The sequence below is a fragment of the Ranitomeya imitator genome, chromosome 3 (genome assembly GCF_032444005.1).
Source record: "Ranitomeya imitator isolate aRanImi1 chromosome 3, aRanImi1.pri, whole genome shotgun sequence".
Lineage (NCBI taxonomy): Eukaryota > Metazoa > Chordata > Amphibia > Anura > Dendrobatidae > Ranitomeya > Ranitomeya imitator.
The window spans coordinates 634,273,529-634,287,952 of record NC_091284.1 but is presented as its reverse complement, the minus strand read 5'-3'; the positions used below and the strand labels follow the sequence as shown (position 1 = coordinate 634,287,952).

Below are 14,424 nucleotides of genomic sequence, written 5' to 3'. Positions count from 1 at the left end.
CTGAGACTGGGACGGAGATTTGCCCTCCAACAAGACAATGATCCCAAACATAAAGCAAAATCTACAATGGAATGGTTCACAAATAAACGTATCCAGGTGTTAGAAAGTCCAGACCTCAATCCAATTGAGAATCTGTGGAAAGAGCTGAAAACTGCTGTTCACAAACTATCTCCATCAAACCTCGCTGAGCTCGAGCTGTTTGCCAAGGAAGAATGGGCTAGAATTTTAGTCTCTTAATGTACAAAACTGATAGAGACATACCCCGAGTGACTTGCAGCTGTAATCGCAGCAAAATGCGGCACAACAAAGTATTAAGTTAAAGGGGCCAAATAATATTGCACGCCCCACTTTTCAGTTTTTTAATTTCCAGAAAAATTTAAAATAACCAATACATTTTGTTCAACTTCACAATTGTGTTCCACTTGTTGTTGATTCTTCACCAAAACTTTACATTTGGTATTTTTATGTTTGAAGCATGATATGTGTGAAAAGGTTGAAAAGTTCCAGGGAGCCGAATACTTTCGCATGGCACTGTATAACGCGATGTTCTGATCACTTTTATTAAAGGAAATACACAGACACCAGCTTTGGTACAAACCCCCTTCTTTATTTGAGATTGGTATCTACAGTGGTCAGTTATGAAGTCATACCCAGAGCTTTAGTAAGTGTGAAACACACAAGTTGCTGCTGGCGGTCGCAACTTTATGCTAGAAGACTTTTCCATGTGTTTTCTGAGCAGTGATTTGATCACATAATCAGGCACAATGTTATAATAAAGAATTATATCTATCAACTGCTTAGGAAATCACAAGGAAGCCTCATTAAAGCTGACCCATGTGCACATGCAGAGCATTGCTGATCAGATAGAGCATGACACAACTCTTGCCATAGGAGGAGGATGGACAGAGGAGTGAAATGGAAGAGGTATTTATAAGTTTATTAGCAATTCCAATAATAAGCATGTAGTGTTTATAAAATGAAATGCACTATGGTAATAAAAAAGCAAGACTGGGAGAATAATGACGGTAATATGAGAAGATCCAGATTGGTATATAAAAATATTTATAGTAGAAATGCTCTTTAAATGAAGGCAACGTTCTCTATAACGAGCATTCTGCCATATATTACGTTATTTCTTACAAATATATCATAAACTAACCTAATGTGTTTTCTACTGCAACCTGTGGTGCGTACTGACATCTTGCCAGCCGGCAATTGCTAAGTACTTTGAAGGTTTAGATCAAGTCATTTAATACCATGTGGAATTTCTACCCGGCACTGGACTTGTTGACCTGTTGTGTGTGCTCTTCACCCATGGCTGAGAATGCTGGCTTTGAAGGAGTTTGAGAGAAACTCAGCCTTTGCATTTGGTTCTTTAAATTCTATCTGCTCCATTAACGCCAACATGTTTTCTATTACGTCTAATTAAAGCCTGTGGTTTGGCTTGTGCTTATCTAACTTTAATATTTACAGGTTCTGCTTCTTTAAGATAATTTTCAATTTGTAAGATTTACTACCCTAAAGCAGATCACTGTGCCCTTGTATATATAAAGCAATTTCCATATACAAGTAGTATACTTTGGTATTCATAAATTGATCATATAATAAATATATACTGAAAGTGCAGAATCAAAACTTTGATGTATAATAAACTGGAGAGAAAAAAAAATACAAGCAATTTGGAAATGTACAAGAAATGATTGTCTGGTGTAGCTTAACCTTTAACATTTTACAGTTTGCATAGCAATTTAGAATACATAAAAATAACAGCTTTACAAATACACTATTCTTATCTTGCACCAATCTTCAGTTACAGCCCAGAGCAGCATTCACAATTCTGCATACCACTATGCTCAATTGTCTAAGCACCTACTGTCTGATCTGCATCATATCATGTCACAATTATTACATTCTGAGTTTTTATAATGGAGAACATTTCCACTTGCCAACTGCAGCTGTTAAGCAACTACAGATCAGTTACATTGAAGTTGATCGGTAATCGTTTAATGGCTTAAAGAAGTTGTCCACTACTAGCCAACCCCTTCTCATTCCTAACGTTTGTCCCTGTTAAGATAAAAACACCTACATTGCCCTTTTGTTGCGGCGCCATTCCAGCAGTGTTGGCACTCGCAGTTCTGGTGCTCACTTGAGGTTGTTACAGGAAACATGAGCAGTGTACCCAATCAATGCTGGCGTCACTGTATCCGCCTTTGGACATATTGAACATCAACAGAAAGTCAGGGCTGTAGCTGCTCTCAAACGTCCTCTTGACACAAGTTTCGTCGAAAGGTGGGGACAGTGCTGCCAGGGATGATTAAGCGTAGGACTCAGGCGAGATAACCTTATGTGAGCCCCAGGTATGCAAGTGTCGGCATCGCTGGAAGGGTGCCGGAGGTGCATATAGGAAACATGAGGAAAGAGAACGTGATGTGCTAGTAGTGCACACCCCCTTTAATGGCTTATTTTCCCAGGCTGACAAACATTCTATGTACACAGAACAATCATTAATATGACCATTATTTTATCAGCAGCCCATCTCCTGATAACATGTGGACATATGTAGCCAAAAATGATTATTTTTAAGCTTGCATAAAAATCATTGCACCGGAAGAACAAGTGTGTTGCTCCTATGCTGTATGAATGATGGCGCAAAATCTAACTTTTCCAGTGCAGTGTAGCATTGTAGATGTTCAGTTTAGCTGCATCTGTTAAATAGTCAGATAAGATTTATGGCAACTTTCACACAAAATTGTGAATGCAGCTGTGGAGTATAGTGCAGGATGTAACAAAAGATTAGTAACAAAAAGAAAAACACATTGACTTAGAAAATAGATGTAGAAAAGTTCCTTATATTTAAACATTAAAAAGACGTTCTAAAGTGAACCCACATCTTCAAGCAATATTTACTACAACATGTGACAAAGCAGCCATTCCAGGAACAATGGAAACACTAAACTTTGTGTTACTAAGCAGTTACTAAACTGCTAATGCTTGTGAAGGTGCCAATCTTTTATTATACGTTTACATATAAATGCGAAGAAGAAATAGGAATTGCACTTTTGTTGAGCCCATAATAATATAACTGCTGACTTTGTGGCATCATTAGGACTGACAACACTGCAAGATAAAATATTCAATGGTTGTCACCAAATGATACCAAGGAACTGATACTGTGATAGTTTTGGATACTTTGCGAGTATCTTAACTTCCATCCTAGTAGGTGTTTGATTCAAGCGCAGAGAAAAGTAAAAAAAATGGATTTAAGGGTTTTTCCAATTTCTGCAAAAATAAAAATAACCAAAATAAGTTAAGGAAATAAGAACTACCTGTGTTTTTTTTTTTACTCCCAGGCCTAATGCTTTTGATGATCCAAGGTGACATGCTGAAAAACTGCACTTTATTTCAGCAGTCAATCAGTGGTCACTAGCTGAAAAACTGACATTAATGGTCAGCACTGAGCAATTAAGTGACTGTGCTGGCATTTTGTCAACAAGCACTGGAGGGAATGCAAGGTCTTGTGAAAAGGATGTTCTGCACAAAGTCTAATGCACAGGGTCTACTGCACAGGGACTTCTGCACAGGGACCTCTGCACAGGGACCTCTGCACAGGGTCGGCTAGACAAGTTCCACTCAATTTCTGTTTTATAACCTTTGTGGATGTTATATTTTAGAAACTGCACAACACCTTGAAATACTACTGCAGCAGTTATATGATGAGAATTAGGTAAGACTTCTGCCCACAGGCTGTTGGAAGAATTGGCGGGAGAACCGCAAACTGCACTACAGTCATTAACTATTATGGAAAACTATGTATACTTTATGATGCCATTTATAAGCCTGGGGCCAGGATTGGAATGATAGAATGAAAACCCGCATGAACAGGCAGTTATGGAATGCTTGACATTGCACATCCTGCTTTCCTTGGTTACCTGCAGTTCAGCTCACATGGCTTTATTTATATTTTTATCTTTTTGATAAATGTAGGAAGGGCCCCCTGCTTTGTTAAAGAGCTCGCAGTCTTGCAAGTAAAGCTTCCACTTCTGGAATTGACTCTGCCTTGACAGCAGTGCTGTGACCTGCCCCATTGTCTTTATGCCCTTCTGACTTGCACACCTCTTTTCTAGCGGTAACCTTGCTTCTTGTTGCAGAAGCATGAGATTCCATCTCATAACTGAGTTCCTTAGCAACTGGAGCCCTTGCAGCTGTAGAGTGGATATTTGGTCTTGAACGTGATCTCTCAAATTGAGGTTTTTGGTTTTCTGTGAAAAATAGAAGTAAAATGCTAGGTTATTAAATTGAATTAGATTTTAAACATACATTGCATTATATTTCCAATTTATTGAACGTGGAAAAGGTAATTTAACGCTTAAGCTGAAAGTGGGAGGAAAAGCAAAAATATGTATTAAGTGAATCGGCATAGAGGGGAAAAAAGTAGAGGAAAATATATAGTGCTATTAAAAAGGCTGTCTAGAAAAAAGCGATTTTGTAAAGTAGTTGTTTATAGGTGGATCTGGCCCGAAAGGGGAGGATATTGATGGCGGTAATACATTTTTATCAGGGTAATTTGCATTTGCTCATAAAATAGGTCTGATAAAGAGAACGTATCAGCGGTAAATATATTTTATTTTCTTTTGCATCTATTACGAAGAATATGCAGCCTTGTCTTCCTGGTTATAAACTCTCAGTGTCGGGAGGAAACTTTACATTTGCAATGAAATGAGCACCGCAGTTTTATGTTCCCAAGAAATCTATTTTCCTCCTTTGTGATCTTTTTCTAGAAAGCGACTATTAAGAGACAATGATCTTGACTTATCACAAGTGCGGAAAGAGACAGCCACACCGGCAGATGATTAAGTGACTTTCTGAGGCTGACTCCTCAAATCGTTAGTGCTCATTTTCAAGAATGATCCCTCCCAAAGATAGGCAGGCTTCTTAACATTGGCATATTCAATATTCAGGCAACCTTGAGCAGGGGGATTGAAAATGTCTTGAGAAACTTGATATGACATTTAAAGTTTTTCGGTTATCGGCTGAAAGATGTCCTATCATCTCAATAGTAATGACTTTGGAGCACAGGCAGTCACTCATGACAGTGTGGTTTATGCGAGAGCTGAAAATTCCTACTGAAAACGGCTTGTACATTAAAAGGTGGTTGCTGAAGATATTTACTGCATTGTCATTTTTTGACCACGGGCTCACAATGATGGATGAGTATGTTACACACAATCTTGACAATTACCAACAGAACGTCCGCTGTTTGGTTATAAGAAAATAGGGATAACACATTTTCAATTGTAAAATATGATATGTAAAATTTAACTAGCATTTGTTGAAACGGGAGAAGATTTCCCAGCAGAATATTGGTGGTAATAACCATGTCCAGTATATGGTCTTCATTTAACATATGTAAAATACATATATTACTGTCATCTAGAGAAATATATACTATGGGGAAAGATATCCGATTAGATTAGAGAATGTATAGAAAGGTAATTTACTTGGCTTATATTTTACTGACATTTCAAGGATAACATCAGAGCAAATAAGAACCATGTAGTAAATACATCTTATGTACCTGTAAAATTAAACTCCAGCTTTATGGCAAATATTACGTTTTATAGATTTTACAATCTTGTTTAGAAAGAGATGTATAGTAAAATCTCAATATCCTGGCACATTTGAGACTGGACAGATGATGGCTCAGTAAATACTTCTTACAATATAATGTTGTTCACTTCCAATCAAAGGTGATATAAGTGTTTCCACCACGTAATTTGCACGAGAAAACCTCTACCATTCGGTAACACTGGATTCCAATGGCGTGAAGACCATTTTTGGCAATTTCAATCCATATACAAGCAACATGTGTGACTTTACAATAACGGAGCAACCCCCCCCCCCCTAGTTAGGCCAAACTGGTCATCAAAAATGCTCCTGGACATCAGGATCTCTCATTCAATGGTCCTTTGTATTTAAGTCATCATAAAGTTTACATCCTCTTAATAATATATTGCAATCATATAATATAGCATTTTGTCTTTCTACCCAAATATTCTCTTTTCACTGCTGTATGTAGAAACAGGAAGTCTCTTTTCTCTACATGACTCATTCCCCTCTTCAACTTCTGACAAAGCTGCTCCTCTTCCCCTTGCCATTCACATTTGCAGTGACCCATGACTTGTGCAGAGAAAACAGACTTTCTGATTCAACAAAGAAAGATTCAGCTAGTCAATTTTTAATCACGTGATGTCATAGACCTAATGAAAAAACAAAGAATTAACTGGGTAGAAAGGCAAAATGAGCAATTGTAAGAACACAGTGCTATACAACATGATGACTGCAATATATTAAGACAATAAAAACTTTGATGGGAGTGCTTCTCTAAAGGGATACGTTTCAGTTTACAATTAAGCCTTTATCAAGAACACTGCTTTGACAAAGCTATGAATGCAATATACTGATGTTCAGGATTACTTTTGCCATTTGTCAGCCAAAGAGAATTACCAGATTGCTTGACATGCAATGGATTTAGAAAAAGTTCTTCTAGCCTGGCATCCAACAAAGTGACTAATATTCAACATAGATGCCCCACAATGATATATATATATATATATATATATATATATATTATGCTTAACATTAAAATTTGCCATTGGAATTTTGCGTTGGATAAAGGGGTTGTCTTTTCAAATGTATGACCCTTCACTTCCTGCCCATAATTCCACCATGTGTCAAAGCATAACAAATAGGGGTTGTTCACTTTATTAGTTAGTGTTCAAACACAGTGAAACTTTTCCAAAAGACCATGTCTGATGTTCAATGCACATAACACATTTTCAGTTCCTTTAATGGCTATTTATATTGGCAGTTTGCTTGACAGGATAACATTTTTTTTCAGTTCAATATTGGGTATTTATCACAAAGTTTTTGTTGGATATATGGAGAGAGGAATTGACAGTTCAGCATTAGAGTGAGGAAGCTCAGCACAGAGAACTAGTATGAAAAAAAAATAAAAATGTAGGTTCAAAATAATATAAAGATTTGAATTATTGTATAAATTAGTACTGCTTACTAAAACATACACTGGCCTGATCTACAGTATCAACACTCAAAGTCATTGTATCTGAAAGAATGGTGACAGCTTCCGAGTCATGACGTGTGAGACGGATCAATGGACATTCTAAGTAGGGAAGAGGCAGAAAACAATGCCAAATCAGAATTGTCATGGCTTGTAGCTTAAACCTATTTCATTAACAGGGAGTAAGACAGTTTGAGTACATTTTACTCCTCTAACAATGTCATTTTATGACATTTTATGAATTTCCCCTTACACTTATACTAGATACTATCTAACAAACCAGCCATTAGCCGGTCTGGCTACATTAGCCCATTGAAATGCGGTAAGTAAGCACAGTTAACTTCCACCAATTAATGACCAATTAACCCTAGCCTAATACATGAAATGGGTAGAAATAAGATGCAATGCAATGCTGAAAAGAAAGAGAAAGTTATACATCATCCTATGCTGCATTTAGCAGATTCATGACCTTTGATCTATTACACTAACCCCGTGAATCCTTTGGAGAAATTCAAGCTTCTGGTATTCATAATAATGACTTTTTCCAGAGTATACTGAATACAATATGAGCACACATCATCATAAAGAAGGCAGAAATGGAAGCATGAACCAGCCAAATGCGATAAAGAAATGAATTTCATCCGCACGTCATAGGGGCTCGCAGAATATTGGTGCGGTAATGAGCAGTGGGCAAAGAAAAGGGTTACATTTTTTTCATTAAAATTGTGTAGATTTTGAAAAAGTCATGCCTTTGAAAAATAATGCTATTACAGGAAATGCTGCTTTATTGAAAGCCGTGCTCTGCGTGAACAAGTAATTAATAGAAAGGTTAAATCTATTTACATTGCTAGGTGAGGAAAGTTATATAGACATTTTGCATAATTGGCTTGTGACTTTTTAAAAATGCAGTTATAAATAGTGCTTACAATGCTTCATTAACCTATAATTGAATTACAAATTTAAGATCTGGTCTTGCTTGTGTAAGGAAAAACTACTTTCTGATAAGGAAAAAAATAAATAAAAGTGATGCTAAGTCTTATATTCTTGGACAAACGCAGCACACAAACTTAGAAATACCCTTCTTCCCCACAAGATATTCTTAAACACGGAAATTGTAAGATATCAAATAGTCTAGTGAAACTACCGTACTTTCATCCAGCTTTAATGGTATCTTATGTGCGTCAGAATACCAGATACTCTAGACTATTGGATGGTTGGGAAGAATTTATGAAATATACTTTCAAGAGTAGGTATCACTGAGGAAGGCAGCACAGATTTGATATTGAAGCAGAGGAGCCATATCATTGCGTTTAGCCGATCAGTCTTCTATTTTTAGTTAAAATTAAAATGATCATGAAGCTCCGTGCTGGATAATCAGATTTAACTTTCTCTATAAATGTAGCACAACCAGCATGATCATTTAAAGGGGTCTTCCCACAAAAATGACTAGGAAATGCAATCACTTTAATATTTGCTTGGGCAAAAGACTACTGAAATCCCCACCAAACCATGAAAAATAAAAGCTTTCATTGTTCAAATCAAAGTTTTAAAAAGGGATTGTCACTTTTCTGCATTCCATTTCAGAAAAAGAGAGGACATGATGTTGAAACAGAGGACAAATTGCCACTGGTGTTTTGTATTAGTGTGTGGCTAATTTCTGGAGATACTGTGTAGAATTGTTGGGCATCATTAGTTAGAGAGATGGTACTGAAAGCAAAACCTGCTAATAGTTTATCTAATAGAGGCTGTATAGAAAGAAAAGATGAGGGAAACGGGGATGGATTCCTGAGGAAGCCCATAAGGAAGGAGAAGACTAAGAACAGCCAGCAAATAATATACCAAAAGAGGAAATAAAGAGCTATTAAGAGAAGCAAAAAAGAGGCATGTTTGAGCATGATGAAGTGTAGCATAGCAAGGAGGAGTTTGTGGTCCAAGGTGTCAAATTCTGCAGAGAGATCAGGAAGTGTCAAAAGACTGTAGTTACCATAAGATTTAGCATTTAGTAGATCATTAGAGACTTTACTCAGGGCAGTTTCTGTAGCGTGAAAACTCTGGAAATGAGATTATAGAGTCAAGAGAGTTAAGGCCCCGTCACACATAGCGACGCTTAAGCGATTCCGACAACGATACGACCTGTCCGGGATCGTTGCTGCGTCGCTATGATATCGCTGGTGAGATGTCAAACAGAGCGATCTTCCGAACGACGCAGCAGCGATGCAGCGACCTGTAGAACGATGTCGTTTGTCGTTGTGACCCTTCACATGGCTGCTATGATAACGATACAGACCTCGATGAGGGACGTCTTGTGTGACGTTGTAGTCACACAGGCGTGCCTTTGTGTTGCCTTGTCCGCCCCCATTCAGTTAATTGGTGGTCACTACTGCGTTCTGATTGGTCGGCAGCCTAGCCATATGAGGCGACACGATAGCTCTTCCGTCCTTTGTTCCTGAGCGCGTGGTGGTGGATTGCAGATCGTTGTAGAGTTCTCCGGCCTGCGACTTCTATTCGTTGCTATTCTTCAACGGTTCTTCGGATATCTATACTTTGTGCACGGTAGGTATCATTTGGGGTCTCAAATGCGTTTCCATTCCCTTTCCATTCCCTTGGCACCTATTAATCTGCTATCTTTGCTCTGGAAGGAGGGAGGGAGTGCTTTGTTGGTATCTGTGTATATATACTTTAGCACATGGAGCCATTTTAGGTAGTCTCGTGGGCACAGAGTGACCGCAGACAGGGTTACTAGGCCGTATTTTTTAAATAATAAATTTGGCTCTATGCCAGTTCCATTTGCATGGCAGGGGTACACAGGCAGCATTGGTGTGGTCAGTGGAGGACTATTGGAAGGAGGGACTGCAGACTGGCAGAGATTATTAGCAGGCCAGGCGCATTGTTCTTTATTTTACATTCACAGTAGTGTGGCTCATACATAACTCTTTTCAAAATGTTATTTAAAATTTTCCATATATGCTCACTGTATGCTATTCTTTCTTTCAGATGTCTTTCAATACCGAGGAGTTTGTACGGGAATTGATTGAGATGTATCGATCCCTGCCCTGCCTTTGGCAGATTAAATCCGCTGACTACAGCAACAGAAACAAGAAGAGGGAGGCTTTTGCCAAACTTGTTGCTCTGTTTCAGCAGCATAACCCCAGCGAGAAGGTGGATGAGAGTGTTGTCCGGAAAAAGATCCAGGGTCTACGCACAGTTTATAAAAAGGAGCTCAACAAGGTGGTGAGGTCAAAGAAGTCTGGTGCCGCCACAGACGAGGTTTATGTGCCATCGTTATGGTACTTTGACTTGCTTGGCTTCACCCGTGACCAGGAGCTCCCGCGTACAATGGCATCTTCAATGCGGCAGACCCTGGATGAAGACCCTGTGATCCCGACTGACACCCCTGGAGATGTAAGTACCTTCTTTGCTTGCTTCCCTGTAAAAAGCTTTAAAACTTGGTCTCTCATGGCATAGTCGAGTAGAAAATAGTAACTAAGTTTTTCCCTCTTTTATTATGCTGCATTTTATCCAAGTTATCCCTTCCACTTCAGATAAGTACAATCCTTAACTTTTTGGCCCCACTCAGTGCTCATACCGTTGAATGAAAAAAATCCTATCCTGTACTACTAGTTTCTCCCCTTAATTCTAAATTTTCTGTTCCTGCAGCAAGATCGGCATGATGATCTGTCCACCCCGACCAGTGAAGACCTGCTGGGAGCTGAACCAAGCCGGGCGGAGGCTACTGAGGGGTCTAGTGAAGACCCTGCACCCTCAACCCCCAACACACCTTATGTACCACGGTCGAATTAACAATGGTCGTAAAAGAAAAGAAACCGTGTCGCCATCAACAGAGTTGGTCACTTTGGCAAAGCAAATGTTAAAGGGAACCTGTCACCCCGTTTTTTGAGATTGAGCTATAAATACTGTTAAATATGGCCTGCGCTGTGCGTTACTATAGTGTATGTAGTGTACCCTGATTCCCCATGTATGCTGAGAAATACATTACCAAAGTCGCCGTTTTCGCCTGTCAATCAGGCTGGTCTGGTCAGGTGGGCGTGTTCACAGCGCAATTTTCTTCCCCAGCTTTCCGTTGGTGGCGTAGTGGTGTGCGCATGTCCAGAGTTCCGACTTCCCTGCGCCCACGTGAAGACACAGCGCGCGATCTGCGCTGTAATCCCTTGCATCGGTGGGGGCGGCCATCTTCCTGGGGCCGCGCGTGCGCAGATGGAGTGCTCTGCTGCACGGGGCTTCAGGAAAATGGCCGCGGGATGCCGCGCGTGCGCATTAGAGATCGCGGCGGCCATTTTCCCAAAGCCGAGTTTGCATCTCGGCTTTGGGAAAATGGCCGCCGCGATCTCTAATGCGCACGCGCGGCATCCCGCGGCCATTTTCCTGAAGCCCCGTGCAGCAGAGCACTCCATCTGCGCACACGCGGCCCCAGGAAGATGGCCGCCCCCACCGATGCAAGGGATTACAGCGCAGATCGCGCGCTGTGTCTTCACGTGGGCGCAGGGAAGTCGGAACTCTGGACATGCGCACACCACTACGCCACCAACGGAAAGCTGGGGAAGAAAAGAGCGCTGTGAACACGCCCACCTGACCAGACCAGCCTGATTGACAGGCGAAAAAGGCGACTTTGGTAATGTATTTCTCAGCATACATGGGGAATCAGGGTACACTACATACACTATAGTAACGCACAGCGCAGGCCCTATTTAACAGTATTTATAGCTCAATCTCAAAAAACGGGGTGACAGGTTCCCTTTAAGCCAGCAGAGCCACAGTACCGTGGACAGCTTTGCCAACTTTGCCGCTGATCGGCTAGGGAAGCTGCAAGACCAACAAAGGATCCACGCCGAGAGGGTGATTTTTGAAACTTTGAGCAAAGCGGCAGCTGGACAGCTAGATGAAAGTTCAAGTGTGCAAAGTTTTATGGACCGTTCATGGCAGCCAATGAATGAAACGCCTCAGGAAATGCGTGGCACACCAGCACACCGTCAATTTAGGTCTCACCTGAACATGCCGCTTGCCCCTCCACCACAATATCCCAGGTTTTCTCATTCTTTTCTTGGGCAATTATCATCTCCGCCCAGCCAAGGATTTTTGAATGGTCAAAACCATTATGAAGAATTATAGTTCCATTAAATATTTCGGGTTAGAAGTATAATTGTAGTATAGTTAAGTTATTTTATATTAAAGAGTTAAATTTAAATGTTACTTTATGTTAAAAATTGTTATAAATAAAATTGTTTTGATAATTCAAAACTTGCAGCCTGCTTTACTGAATTCAGCATATACTTATTTGCAGGTCTAGTAGGCAGGGTAATGGGCTGGGTGCATGTATACAGATACATACATATAATGAGTGTGCGTGATGAAACATGTTTGTTGTTTTTAACAAAGCGTACACATCAGGGGATATAAACTGTTATTTTGTTTTATAAACAATATTAACATACCAACAACCTAATAACAAAATACAAAATAAACTAAATACAAAACCATCAACAAAAAAAAAATTAATGGCTGCCGCTCTGCTGTTGTGCAGCCACAAAACGATCCAGCATCACTCCGTGCTGTTTGACTTGCTCAGCCAGTGTCCCCTGTGTCGCCATCATCCTCCTGTGTGATGCCTGGAGGTCCTCTAATGTTGGGATTTCTATGGAGGGAATGGTAAAACTTAGTTTGTACATGGATCTAACTATCATGTACGTGTTTGCTATTTAACACTTACGGTTTCCGGGTAAATCGGGTGAGGAAGAACTAATGGACCACCCGGATCCTCTGGCATCACCGCCTAGGGAAAGATACAACACTTCATAGTACACGACAGTCCTATCCTTTACGAGTTGTATGGACCTTTTTTTTAGTGCAATAATTACCGGGGGACATGACTTCACCCATGTCACGGAGTGATGCTGGCGAGCCTGTTGTTGGTGAGCCTGTCGTTGACTCCTGCTGGGGCTCCGGGTCTGCTGGTGCTGGAGAAAAATAAAAATATTACATTATTACATACCTGAGGTGCTGCACTGTAATTACTGTTGTAACAAATGTGCCGCAATATACTGGGCCAGATTTTTGGTCATATGATCAGGGGCCCCATTTGTATGCAGGACTGTGCACGAGGCGTGCGGAGCCGAGCCGGGTGTGTACGAGGCGTGCGGAGCAGAGCCTGGTGTGTGTTCGAGGCGTGTGGAGCCGAGCCGGGTGTGTACGAGGCGTGCGGAGCCGAGCCTGGTATGTGTACGAGGCGTGCGGAGCAGAGCCGGGTGTGTACGAGGCGTGCGGAGCCGAGCCTGGTGTGTGTACGAGGCGTGCGGAGCCGAGCCGGGTGTGTACGAGGCGTGCGGAGCCGAGCCTGGTGTGTGTACGAGGCGTGCGGAGCAGAGCCGGGTGTGTACGAGGTGTGCGGAGCCGAGCCTGGTGTGTGTTCGAGGCGTGCGGAGCCGAGCCTGGTGTGTGTACGAGGCATGCGGAGCCGAGCCTGGTGTGTGTACGAGGCGTGCGGAGCCGAGCCTGGTGTGTGTACGAGGCGTGCGGAGCAGAGCCGGGTGTGTACGAGGTGTGCGGAGCCGAGCCTGGTGTGTGTTCGAGGCGTGCGGAGCCGAGCCGGGTGTGTACGAGGCGTGCGGAGCCGAGCCTGGTGTGTGTACGAGGCGTGCGGAGCAGAGCCGGGTGTGTACGAGGTGTGCGGAGCCGAGCCTGGTGTGTGTTCGAGGCGTGCGGAGCCGAGCCTGGTGTGTGTACGAGGCGTGCGGAGCCGAGCCTGGTGTGTGTACGAGGCGTGCGGAGCCGAGCCGGGTGTGTACGAGGTGTGCGGAGCCGAGCCTGGTGTGTGTTCGAGGCGTGCGGAGCTGAGCCGGGTGTGTACGAGGCGTGCGGAGCCGAGCCTGGTGTGTGTTCGAGGCGTGCGGAGCCGAGCCTGGTGTGTGTACGAGGCGTGCGGAGCAGAGCCGGGTGTGTACGAGGCTTGCGGAGCCGAGCCTGGTGTGTGTACGAGGCGTGCGGAGCCGAGCCGGGTGTGTACGAGGCGTGCGGAGCCGAGCCTGGTGTGTGTACGAGGGCAGCAGAAACACTAAAAACGGTCGTGGCCATATACTATGCTAACCTATCTTAACAACACTCACCACGATGTGGAAGGCTCTGTGACCGGATGCTGGCTAGGCGCTCACTGGACCTGTACTGCAGATCCGCCAGCTTCTTCCGGATCTGGGTACTGGAGCGCTGCACTCCAAATCTCTGGGCTAGGCCCCGACTGATCCTCCGCAGCACAGCCTGCTTATGGAGGACGGGATGCTCTCGGTGATTATGACACCCATAATCACGGGCATCTAATTCAGTAATTAGGTAACGCA

At 42.2% G+C, this 14,424-nt stretch overlaps 1 protein-coding gene across 2 annotated transcripts in view; it reads right to left on the bottom strand.

The window, feature by feature from the left end:
* Positions 1–1,688: 1,688 nt before the first annotated feature.
* The window catches only part of DIAPH3 (diaphanous related formin 3), a 789,152-nt gene continuing 776,416 nt past the window's right edge, over positions 1,689–14,424 (bottom strand). The window contains exons 28-29 of one of the 2 annotated variants that reach the window (XM_069758173.1): positions 12,952–13,050; positions 1,689–4,259 (exon numbers count right to left, since the gene is read on the bottom strand). In XM_069758173.1, coding sequence (XP_069614274.1) covers positions 4,003–4,259; positions 12,952–13,050 — 356 coding nt within the window. In that variant the 3' untranslated portion in view covers positions 1,689–4,002. The remainder of the gene's footprint in view (positions 4,260–12,951; positions 13,051–14,424) is intronic. The other variant, XM_069758174.1, reaches the window with a different exon arrangement.